Source organism: Amphibalanus amphitrite, unplaced genomic scaffold, assembly GCF_019059575.1.
Source record: "Amphibalanus amphitrite isolate SeventyFive unplaced genomic scaffold, NRLGWU_Aamphi_draft 001501F_arrow, whole genome shotgun sequence".
Taxonomy (NCBI): Eukaryota; Metazoa; Arthropoda; class Thecostraca; order Balanomorpha; family Balanidae; genus Amphibalanus; species Amphibalanus amphitrite.
In genome coordinates this window covers 1-12,704 of record NW_024882994.1, presented here as the reverse complement: position 1 = coordinate 12,704, position 12,704 = coordinate 1, and the positions used below count along the sequence as shown (strand labels likewise).

At 52.2% G+C, this 12,704-nt stretch overlaps 1 protein-coding gene across 1 annotated transcript; it reads right to left on the bottom strand.

The window, feature by feature from the left end:
* Window positions 1-7,668: 7,668 nt before the first annotated feature.
* Window positions 7,669-10,316, bottom strand: LOC122373473 (neuroblast differentiation-associated protein AHNAK-like). The gene is made up of 3 exons (XM_043351574.1): window positions 9,309-10,316; window positions 8,378-8,981; window positions 7,669-8,321 (listed from the first exon to the last, which is right to left on the bottom strand). Exons 1-3 carry the CDS (start codon window positions 10,314-10,316, stop codon window positions 7,669-7,671), a joined length of 2,265 nt encoding a protein of 754 aa, XP_043207509.1.
* Window positions 10,317-12,704: the final 2,388 nt, after the last annotated feature.

The window sequence follows — 12,704 nt, the reverse complement described above, 5'->3', positions numbered from 1 at the left end:
GCAATGAAACTCCATCGTACGACTGAGCCGACAGACGAGACTGCCAAGTCATTCCGGTGACCGTCCAGATTGCCGGCTCTGCATGAGCAGGCCATCGTCTAGGCAGGCACGACAGTTAGTAGGAAGGCGCCGCGCCCCAGCCGCCTACACCAGGTGCGAGTGGGCGTGCCATAACGGAGAGAGCACACCAAGCCAATTCATAGCGCTGTCGCTGCATGAGCCAGCCCTCTAACGGGTTAGTGCCAGTCGGCGCGGACCATCGACACGGCCGCTGCGGCCGCCGAATAGAATTCCGCTACAAGGAGTCGCCAAGTACCTTCGGCTCGGGCCGCGCCTGTCCGCGTGATTCTTCTCCCTTCTGGAAGCGGCTCGTGTGTCGCCACCTGGCGGACCACGGTGCGGCGCACCACACGACGAACACTGCCGTCCGGCAGCGTCTCCTCCTCGATTTGAGGCTCGGCTGCCGCCAGCTGGTCGATCTCCGGAGTGAGGAACTGGGTAGTAAGGACAGTGGAGCGTCGGACTACCCTTCGGACAGTGCCGTCGGGAAACACCTCCGTCTCCACCTGCTCAGGGGTGTCGGATGAGGATAGCAGCTCTCCGCCCGACTCAAGACGCCAGGCGTCGCCGCCAACGGCGGGCAAGTCCAGCAGTCCGCGCAGTGATTCCGGCACATCATCGCCGTACACCTCCCACACCAGGAATTGTCTAGCGTGACCTCCCGCGTCCGGCTCTTCGACCACTCGAGCACCAGTTGGCACCGGAGTCGTACCATCGTACGGCTGACGGATGGTGCGCTTCAGACGGCCGTCGGGAAGAGTCTGTTCCTCCACCTCGAGACCCTGTGGCACACTGGTGACATCGGAAGTCATGACCGTCCTCACCGTTCGACGTCGCACAACCTTCATGATCGAACCATCTGGCATCGTTTGCTCCTCTACGGTGCAGCCGTCCGGAAGGTTGTCGAGGTCGATGTCTGTCACGTTTCTGATAATTCGTCTTCGGATGATCCGCCGAATAGTTCCGTCAGGCAGGGTCTCCTCGTGCACCTCAGCATCGTCAGGCAATTCAGGGACCTCAGGTAGTCCAGCCTGCACTGGATGCGTGGGCTCACCCCGCACTACCTGGGTTCCAAGATCAATGGTTGGCATCTTCACGACGCGGTGCTTAACAAAGCGTCGAGTACCTCCCGGTGACGTTTGTTCAGCCTGCTCGGCCTGTTGGTCTCCCACCGCCCCCGTTGTTATCTGCTCGATGACCTCCGGTGACATTTCCATGGTTCGAACAATGCGGCGTCGAATGGTTTTTCTGACGGTGCCGTCCGGCAGGGTTTCCGTCACCACCTCGCCCTCATCCGGAGCAGCGCTGTCACTGGGAACTGTCTCCGTGGTAACAATGCGCCGGCGGATAATGCGGCGCACGGATCCGTCGGGCAGCGTCTCTTCTGTCACCTCTGCTCCTTCCGGCACCGCCATTTCTGGGGCCTCAGATGTTGTTACGATGCGCCGATGGATAACTCGCCGCACTCTGCCCTCAGGCGTCTCCTCTTCCTCCACTTCAGCGTCCTCCGGCAATGGCGCGCCTTCGGGCAGTTCGATCAGTCGACGCGTAATGCGGCGTACAGTCCCGTCAGGAAGAGTCTCCTCAGAGAACTCTGCACCCTCCGGTACATTGGCCTCTGGAATGGTAGATGTGACCACCGTCCGCCGGATGATGCGGCGAACAGAGCCATCAGGAAGAGTCTCTTCCGTGACCTCGGCGTCTTCTGGTATCTCTTGGTCAAGGCTAGTCGTCACTACGCGTCGGATAATTCGCCGAATGACCGATCCGTCTGGCTGGACTTCCTCCCGAACTTCGGCACCCTCCGGCACGTCAAACTCGGGTTCCTCTGTGCTTGTGATAATTCGTCTCTTAACGATGCGGCGCAGCACCGACCCATCAGGCTGGACCTCTTCCGTTACTTCAGCGCCCTCAGGCACATCGAACTCGGGCTCCTCAGATGTTTCCACTACTCGTCGCCTGATGATGCGCCGGATGATGGAACCGTTGGGCTGCACTTCCTCAGAAACTTCTGCTCCCTCAGGAACTTCAAAATCGGGCTCTTCGGCCGTCGTTGTAACGATTCGTCTTCTGATAATGCGACGAATGATGGAACCATCGGGCTGCACTTCCTCAGAAACTTCTGCTCCCTCAGGAACTTCAAAACCGGGCTCTTCAGCAGTTGTAGTCACTACCCGTCTCCTGATAATGTGACGAATAATTGAACCGTCCGGCTGAACTTCCTCGGAAACCTCAGCCCCTTCCGGCACCTCAAATTCTGGTTCCTCGGTCGTAACTACTCGTCTCCGTATGATGCGGCGAACTATTGAACCATCTGGCTGCACTTCCTCTGACACTTCAGCTCCTTCTGGAACTTCAAAATCTGGCTCTTCAGAAGTCATGAACGTTCGGCGAATTGTTCTTCGAATGACTGATCCATCTGGCAATGTCTCCTCGCTAACTTCGTCTGGCGCTGGGACTGCAGCACTTTGTGCGGGCCGAACAATTCTCCTTCGGCTCACTCTGCGAACCAGGCTTCCATCTGGAAGGGTCTGCTCTTGGATTTCTGTGCCAGCATCCTCCGGGATGTCAAAATCAGGATCACCAGGCTTCAAAACTTGTTTCCACACCTTTTGGAGAGTCCCGTCAGGCTGCCTTTCCTCCTCGACCTGTCCCTCTTCAGGCAGGAAGCCCCAATCTTCGGTGGTGATAATTCTTCTAATGGTGCGTTGTACGGAACCGTCCGGAAGGGTTTCTTCATACACGGTATAATCGGGGAAACGCAGATGCATAGAAGGCATGTCTGCGGCTGAAGAAACAATAGTGCGTTTGTAGATGCGCAGAATGCTGCCATCCGGCTGTTCTTGGATTTCAACATCAGCACCCAACGGCACCGAATCCGGATCAGGGGCATCAAGCTCGTCATCTGATTCGCAGACAGTTCGTTCAACAACCTGGTGGAGGTGAATGTCACCAGCTAGAGGAATGTCACACTCCTCCTTGGGTGTTGAAGGTGGGGTACGAGGGTCAGTTTTCGCTGCACCTCGAGCTGGAACCGATGGCATCTTTTTAGGAATCTTGGACTTCTTCGAAGCCTCCTTCTCCGCTTCAGTTGGTGTGACTGATTCGGGGACATCGTCAAGCGGAGCCAGCATTTTCTCGATTTGTGAGTCAGATATTACCTTCGAAAGATCTACATCCGGATCGGGAGGAGGAGAACCCTTCTTGGTGGAGCCTGGTCGGACCTTGATGGGCGGTTCCGCAGAGGGCGCGCCTGGAACTTTCTTCGGAATCTTGCTAGGCGATTCTTTCTCGCGAGTTTTTCTGTCAGCTGGCGCGGACGTCATTTCAGCCGGGAAGTCCGGCCGTGGTTTCTTTGATGGCAAATCCGGACCTCGATCGGCTGCCGGATGCTTACCAGCGTGAATCTCTAGAGACACGTCTGGCTTTTCTGTGCTAACCATGGAATCACGAACCATTTCCAATCCATCAGGATGGACCATAGACAACATGAAGCTGGTCATAGCAGCGCCGGGCTTTACAGTCGGCTCGTCGTCCTTTGACTTGCTTGATTTTCGCTTGGTCGATTCCGGCTTGGGTGATTTTCCTTCTCGTACAGGGATCTTGGATATCTTTGGAACCTTTTCTACGGAGACCTTCCGCTCACTAGATTTGCGTTTGATCAATTTTGGAATTCCAGACCATTTTACGCCTGGTTTCGGCTTCAGTACTTTCTTCTTTCTGCCGTCATGCAAGACGATTTCCGTAATCTCTATTGTTTCGAATCGAGGGATGACATAGGTTTCTTCGACATCAAAGTATTGAATCCAGACCTTTCTTTTGCGACCGTCGGGTGTGGTGTCATCCTCAATTTTCGCGCCAGCTGGCAGCTCTCCAAGGTTCGAGTCAGTTACCTCAGTTGTGATGACAGCTTGTCGCTGGCCGCTAGGCATTTCGAGGATCTCGATCTCAGAGGTGTCTAGGAACTTTACTTTAGGGAGTTGGTCCTCGGGGATCATCTCAGCAAGGAGCCTGCCCGGTGCCTCAGGCTCCTCTTGTTTCTTGCTACTGAACCCAAACGAAAACGATGGCCATTCGAAACCAGCTTTTGGTTTCACAGTTTTGCGCACACGACCGTCAGGAAGTACCTCTTCTTTCAGTTCGATTTCTGGGGAATCCAGACTTATCTCCGTGTTCACTGGCTGACGCCAAACACGACGTTGACGACCATCAGGTAAAGACTCAACTTCGATCTGCGCGTCCACTGGAATGTTTTTCAACTCCTCATCAGGCACCTCAGTCTTTACGACAAACTGATGCCCATGAACTGGGTGCTCCTCTACTTCTATTTCTGCCTTCTCCTTGCTGAATGATGGTAAGAAGCGAGGAAAACAGCCCAGAAAATGAAAAGCGTGCCTCATCATCACTGGCTGGACTAGGCGATCGTGAGCGCACCTTGAACGATCGGAATTCCCAGTCGGGCACCTGTAACATAGGAAGTTTTATCTTCGGCCATTTGGTTCCTTTCCGTGGACGGTAAGTGGTCTTGTGTGACCCATCGGCCTCGTCAGCCTCAGCAACGTCGGCGCTTGAACAGGTTGGTAGGGCCAGGTCTGAATCAGCCTTGAAATGCTGCTCGATGGTCTGCGCCACACGGCCCGATGGACGGGTGACTTCAGTTGGCGTGAGACCCGCTGGTAGCTTAGGCACGTCAGACTTTTGGATTTCTGTCCTCACGATGACATCACGAACCTTCATTCGTGGAAGATCCACGACGTCAACCTCTGTGGTGTCCCGTATGCGAAGCTTTCCTAATTTGTCTTCTGGAATCAAATATTCGAGGACTCCATCGATTCCGAGGAAGTTTGGTGGTCGTTTCATCGCTTTCTTTGGTGGTGCCGGTTGAGGTTTTGACTTCTTCTTGTCCGGAGCCTCTGTGAATTCTGGAGCCTTCTTTTTGAATTCCCAACCGGGAATATGGAATTTCGGCATATCAAGCTCTGGCCATTTGAAGCCGCCTTTAGGCTTGTAAGATGTTTTTATCCTGCCATCTGGCATCGTAACCTCCTCGACCTCAGCCCCTTCTATCTCCGGTAGTTGGAATTCCGGATCGACGTCAAAGTATTGACGCCAGACTTTGCGAGTCTTACCAGATGGAAGAGACTCGACTTCAATCTTGGCATCCTTTGGTAGTTTTGACAGTTCAGGCTCGGTTACTTCGGTAGTGATGACAAGGTGACGTTTTCCAGATGGAAGATCCTCCACATCGATTGTGGAATTGTCTCTGAACTCGATGGACGGAAGTTTGGCCTTTGGAATGAAGCTCGCTAGAAGCTCAGAAATTCCGTTAAACCTCGGCTTCTTTACCGACTTTGACACTTTGCGCTCTGGACTGGGAGAGCGATCACTTGAACGGAATTCCCAATCTGGCATCTGAAGGCTGGGCATAGATAACTTTGGCCATTTGAAGCCCGGCTTTGGCTTATAAGTAGCCTTGACGTTTCCATTCGGCAGAGTGACTTCGGAAATGTCAGCTCCGCTCACCCTTGGCAGCGGAAGGTCCGGACTGCTGCGGAAGTTTTGGCAGAGTGTATGCTTTAGTGCACCATTGGGCTGACTGATCTTGATAATGTCGCTATCAGGCGGCAGCAGCTGAATATCTGCTTCGGAAATTTCAGTCCGTACCTCGACATCGCGAGCGTCCCCTCCAGGAATGTCGATAACATCAACTTCCGTATTGTCCCTGATGCGCAGTTTGGGAAGGTCATCTTTGGGCAACAGATACTCAAGAAGCCCGTCTACACCAGACACTTTTGGCGGTTTCACTCCTTTCTTGAAACTGAACGACGGCAGCTTGAAGCTGAACGCCGAGTCTTTCTCGTCCCGCACAGGCGAAAGTGAACGTTCCCTGACAGAACGAACTTCCCTCTCTGGTATGCTTGTTAACGGCATGTGAATTTCAGGCCACTTCAGACCACGACAAGGCTTGTAGGTGAAGCGAACAGTACCATCAGGAAGCTTTGTTTCTACAACACTCGCCCCAAAGACATCCGGAATCTCTTTTCTTGGATCAATTTTGAATTTCTGGGTGAGGATCTGCTCTTCACCACCTGGGACGTTCACTGTGTCTATTTTAGCGTTGGGTGTTAGCTCCGGAACAGTAACGTCTGTCACATTCGTAACGATGAAAAGTTCACTTTTCTTTGGACCAGTGACCTCCACACGAACTTCCGATGTTTCCGTGAACACCAATGATGGGAGCTCGTTAGGAGGAATCAACTGCATCACTAGGTCCCCGATGCCATCAATACCGGTATCACTTGGTCTGCTGGAGCGCACTGATGATGCATCTGTACTTTCTTCCTTTCTCACAGACGGTGGACTGTACGAGCCACTGCTTCCTCCGAAGTGCCAGTCAGGCAAGTGAAGGGACGGAAGGGTGATCTTAGGCCACTTGAACCCAGCCTTTGGCTTGAAAGATGTTTTGATTGAGCCGTCAGGAAGCTTGATTTCACTGATATCCGCACCGGAAACCTTAGGAAGCGGCAGTTCAGCATTGGCTTTGAACTTCTGGGTCAACAAATTTTTGGTTTTGCCGTCAGGTAACTTGATTTTCTCAGTTTTCAGATCCGTCGAAAGTTTTGGAAGATTCGCGTCAGGAATGTCCGTCATAACAATCACCTCTCTGCCCATCGTACCTGGGAGATCAACAACGTCCACTTCGGATGTATCACGAATTCGTAGTTTCGAAAGGTCGCTCTCGGGAAGAAGATATCCCAGAAGATGGTCCAAACCGTCGACCTTTGGCGTTTTCACTCCTTTCCCAAAACCAAATGAAGGCATCTTTACACCGAAGTGGAAATCACTGTCGCTTTTCTTCCTTTCAGGGCTTGGGGAACGGCTTTTTGAACTAAACTCCCACTCAGGCATTTCAAGCATGGGGAGTGTGACAGTTGGCCACTTAAAGCCAGGCTTCGGTTTGAATGTGGTTTTAACCGTTCCGTCGGAAAGATTCTTTGAGTGTACTTCAGCTCCAGAAACCTTTGGCAGTGGCAGTGATGCATCTCCTTTGAATTCCTGAACCATAATAGCGGCAAGACCTCCATGATGAGTCACTTTGTCTACCTTTGCACCAGTTGGTACCTTTGGAAGATCAACTTCCTGGATTTCCGTTCTAACAACAACTTTTCTGCTCTTCGTATTCATCTCGTCAAGGACATCGACTTCGGTATTATCTCGGAGCCGCAGCTTTGAGATATCTGACTCTTGTATGAAGTAGGCTAGAAGAGCATCAATTCCTTTCAGCTCTGGGATTTCGGTTCTCTTTTCGAAACCAAGTGATGGCAATTTTATTCCAGCACTGACGTCACTCTTCTCCTTCCTTTCTACAACTGCTGACGTATCACCGGAACCAAAGTCCCAGTCCGGAGTTGGAGAGATGGCAGCGAGATTTTCGGCCACTTGAACCCAGCCTTGGGCTTGAACGATGTCTTTATCGAGCCATCGGGAAGCTTGATGTCGTCAATGTCTGCGCCAGACACCTTAGGTAGGGTAGTTCGGCGTTGCCCTTGAGCTTCTGCGTTAACACATTCTTGATCTTTCCGTCAGGCAGTGTGATCTTCTCAGTCTTCAGATCGGCAGACAGCTTCGGAAGGTCACGTCAGGGATATCGGTACTGACGACAACCTCCCTGCCCTTCATATCGGGTAAGTCAATGACATCAACCTCTGTGTTGTCGCGGATACGAAGCTTGGGCAGCTCAGATTCTGGCAGAAGGTAGGCAAGAAGACCGTCAACGCCATCCAGCTTGGGAACCTTGGCACCTTTGCCGAATCCGAAGGAAGGCATCTTGATTCCAAAACTGAAGTCGCTATCTTCCTTGTCTTTCTCCTTTCTCTCCGGGCTTGGCGACCTATCACCAGAACCAAAGTCCCAGTCAGGAAGTTGTAGAGATGGCAGTGAGATCTTGGGCCACTTGAAGCCAGCCTTGGGCTTGAACGATGTCTTTATCGAGCCATCGGGAAGCTTGAGGTCGTCAATGTCTGCGCCAGACACCTTAGGTAGGGGTAGCTCGGCGTTGCCCTTGAATTTCTGCGTCAACACATTCTTGATCTCTCCGTCAGGCAGGGTGATCTTCTCAGTCTTCAGATCGGCAGACAGCTTCGGAAGGTCAACATCAGGGATCTCGGTACTGACGACAACCTCCCTGCCCTTCATATCGGGTAAGTCAATGACATCAACCTCTGTGTTGTCGCGGATACGAAGCTTGGGCAGCTCAGATTCTGGCAGAAGGTAGCCAAGAAGACCGTCAACGCCATCCAGCTTGGGAACCTGGCACCTTTGCCGAATCCGAACGAAGGCATCTTGATTCCAAAGCTGAAGTCGCTATCTTCCTTGTCTTTCTCCTTTCTCTCCGGGCTTGGCGACCTATCACCAGAACCAAAGTCCCAGTCTGGAAGTTGTAGAGATGGCAGTGAGATCTTGGGCCACTTGAAGCCAACCTTGGGCTTGAACGATGTCTTTATCGAGCCATCGGGAAGCTTGAGGTCGTCAATGTCTGCGCCAGACACCTTAGGTAGGGGTAGCTCGGCGTTGCCCTTGAATTTCTGCGTCAACACATTCTTGATCTCTCCGTCAGGCAGGGTGATCTTCTCAGTCTTCAGATCGGCAGACAGCTTCGGAAGGTCAACATCAGGGATCTCGGTACTGACGACAACCTCCCTGCCCTTCATATCGGGTAAGTCAATGACATCAACCTCTGTGTTGTCGCGGATACGAAGCTTGGGCAGCTCAGATTCTGGCAGAAGGTAGCCAAGAAGACCGTCAACGCCATCCAACTTGGGAACCTTGGCACCTTTGCCGAATCCGAACGAAGGCATCTTGATTCCAAAGCTGAAGTCGCTATCTTCCTTGTCTTTCTCCTTTCTCTCCGGCTTGGCGACCTATCACCAGAACCAAAGTCCCAGTCTGGAAGTTGTAGAGATGGCAGTGAGATCTTGGGCCACTTGAAGCCAGCCTTGGGCTTGAACGATGTCTTTATCGAGCCATCGGGAAGCTTGATGTCGTCAATGTCTGCGCCCGACACCTTAGGTAGGGTAGCTCGGCGTTGCCCTTGAATTTCTGCGTCAACACATTCTTGATCTTTCCGTCAGGCAGGGTGATCTTCTCAGTCTTCAGATCGGCAGAGAGCTTCGGAAGGTCAACATCAGGGATCTCGGTACTGACGACAACCCCCTGCCCTTCATATCGGGTAAGTCGATGACATTCACCTCTGTGTTGTCGCGGATACGAAGCTTTGGCAGCTCAGACTCTGGCAGAAGGTAGCCAAGAAGACCGTCAACGCCATCCAGCTTGGGAACCTTGGCACCTTTGCCGAATCCGAACGAAGGCATCTTGATCCCAAAGCTGAAGTCGCTATCTTCCTTGTCTTTCTCCTTTCTCTCCGGGCTTGGCGCCCTATCACCAGAAACAAACTCCCAGTCGGGAAGTTGTAGAGATGGCAGTGAGATTTGGGGCCACTTGAAGCCAGCCTTGGGCTTGAATGATGTCTTTATCGAGCCATCGGGAAGCTTGATGTCGTCAATGTCTGCGCCAGACACCTTAAGTAGAGGTAGCTCGGCGTTGCCCTTGAATTTCTGCGTCAACACATTCTTGACCTTTCCGTCAGGCAGGGCGATCTTCTCCGTCTTCAGATCAGCAGACAGCTTCGGAAGGTCAACGTCAGGGATCTCAGTACTGACGACAACCTCCCTGCCCTTCATATCGGGTAAGTCAATGACATTCACTTCTGTGTTGTCGCGGATACGAAGCTTTGGCAGCTCAGACTCGGGAAGAAGGTAGCCAAGAAGACCGTCAACGCCATCCAGCTTGGGAATCTTGGCACCTTTGCCGAATCCGAACGAAGGCATCTTGATCCCAAAGCTGAAGTCGCCATCTTCCTTGTCTTTCTCCTTTCTCTCCGGGCTTGGCGACCTATCACCAGAACCAAACTCCCAGTCAGGAAGTTGTAGAGATGGCAATGAGATCTTGGGCCACTTGAAGCCAGCCTTGGGCTTGAACGATGTCTTTATCGAGCCATCGGGAAGCTTGATGTCGTCAATGTCTGCGCCAGACACCTTAGGTAGGGGTAGCTCGGCGTTGCCCTTGAATTTCTGCGTCAACACATTCTTGATCTTTCCGTCAGGCTGGATGACCTTCTCTGTCTTCAGATCGGCAGAGAGCTTCGGAACGTCAACATCAGGGATCTCGGTACTGACGACAACCTCCCTGCCCTTCATATCGGGTAAGTCATGACATCAACCTCTGTGTTGTCGCGAATACGAAGCTTTGGCAGCTCAGACTCTGGCAGAAGGTAGCCAAGAAGACCGTCAACGCCATCCAGCTTGGGGACCTTGGCACCTTTGCCGAATCCAAACGAAGGCATCTTGATCCCAAAGCTGAAGTCGCTATCTTCCTTGTCTTTCTCCTTTCTCTCCGGGCTTGGCGACCTATCACCAGAACCAAAGTCCCAGTCGGGAAGTTGTAGAGATGGCAGTGAGATCTTGGGCCACTTGAAGCCAGCCTTGGGCTTGAACGATGTCTTTATCGAGCCATCGGGAAGCTTGATGTCGTCAATGTCTGCGCCAGACACCTTAGGTAGGGTAGCTCGGCGTTGCCCTTGAATTTCTGCGTCAACATATTCTTGATCTCTCCGTCAGGCAGGGTGATCTTCTCAGTCTTCAGATCGGCAGACAGCTTCGGAAGGTCAACATCAGGGATCTCGGTACTGACGACAACCTCCCTGCCCTTCATATCGGGTAAGTCGATGACATTCACCTCTGTGTTGTTCCGGATACGAAGCTTTGGCAGCTCAGACTCTGGCAGAAGGTAGCCAAGTAGACCGTCAACGCCATCCAGCTTGGGAGCCTTGGCACCTTTGCCGAATCCGAACGAAGGTATGTTGATTCCAAAGCTGAAGTCGCTATCTTCCTTGTCTTTCTCCTTTCTCTCCGGGCTTGGCGACCTATCACCAGAACCAAACTCCCAGTCGGGAAGTTGTAGAGATGGCAGTGAGATTTGGGGCCACTTGAAGCCAGCCTTGGGCTTGTACGATGTTTTTATCGAGCCATCGGGAAGCTTGATGTCGTCAATGTCTGCGCCAGACACCTTAGGTAGGGGTAGCTCGGCGTTGCCCTTGAATTTCTGCGTCAACACATTCTTGATCTTTCCGTCAGGCAGGGTGATCTTCTCAGTCTTCAGATCGGCAGAGAGCTTCGGAAGGTCAACATCAGGGATCTCGGTACTGACGACAACCTCCCTGCCCTTCATATCGGGTAAGTCAATGACATTCACTTCTGTGTTGTCGCGGATACGAAGCTTTGGCAGCTCAGACTCGGGAAGAAGGTAGCCAAGAAGACCGTCAACGCCATCCAGCTTGGGAACCTTGGCACCTTTGCCGAATCCGAACGAAGGCATCTTGATTCCAAAGCTGAATTCGCTATCTTCCTTGGCCGTCTCATTTGTTCGGAACTCCCAATCCGGCATCTGGATTCCCGGAAGAGAAATTTCGGCCACTTGGATCCGGGCTTGGGCTTGTATGTTGTTTTCGTAGATCCGTCTGGTAATTTCACATCATCTGTTGAAGCTCCGGAAACTTTTGGAAGAGACAGACCTGCATTTCCTGTGTACTTCTGGATGAGTTCATTTTTTACTTCGTTGTTCGGAAGCGTAATTTGATTGATCTCGAAATCTCCGGACATCTTCGGCAAGTCGGCATCAAACAGAGGAGTGCGAACAATAACCTCACGTCCTTTCCCAGTCTGAAGATCGATGACGTCAACCTCAGTGAGGTCACGGATGCGTAGCGTGTCAATGTCTTCTTGAGGCAAAATGTATCCGAGAAGCCCGTCAATACCGTCAAATTTGGGCGCCTTGGGTGTCTTCTTAAAACCAAACGATGGCATTTTCATGCCCAGGTGGAATTCGTGATCACCCTTGCGCTCAGTGCCAGCTTGAGGGACGTTCGCTTCTGTGCTGAACTCCCAGTTCGGAATGTCAAATTGCGGCAATGTAAACTTCGGCCACTTGAAGCCAGGCTTGGGGCGGTAAGTAGTTTTGATTGAGCCTGGTTGTAGTTTCGTTTCACTGATATCAGCTCCCGATACCTTGGGCAAATGAAGCTCAGCATTGCCTGAAAAAGCTTGTTCGAGTACGTTCTTGGCATTGCCATCAGGGAAAGTAAGTTTCTTAGTTTTAAGGCCGGATGGAAGGCTTGATAGGTCAGTTTCTGGTATGATGGTGCGGACAATGATACTTCGTGTCTTTGGCTCAGCGTCGTCTATGATATCAACCTCGGTGTCGTCCTTGATGCGCAGCTTCGGCAAGTCAGATTCAGGGAGAAGGTATCCGAGCAGACCATCAATGCCATCGAATTTTGGGGTTTTGACTCCCTTTTTGAATCCAAATGATGGCATTCGGATGCCAAAGTGATGCTCACTCTCCTTGTCCGCCTTGCGCTCTGGACTCGGTGATCGATCAGTTGCCGGAACTTCCAGCCAGCATCTCCAGGGTTGGGAGATGGATCTCTGGCCATTTCATGCCAACCTTTGGTTTGAATGTTGTCTTTCTGGCTCCGTTAGGGAGGGTGGAGTCTTCTACGTCGGCGCCTGCAAGTTTCGGAAGAAGAA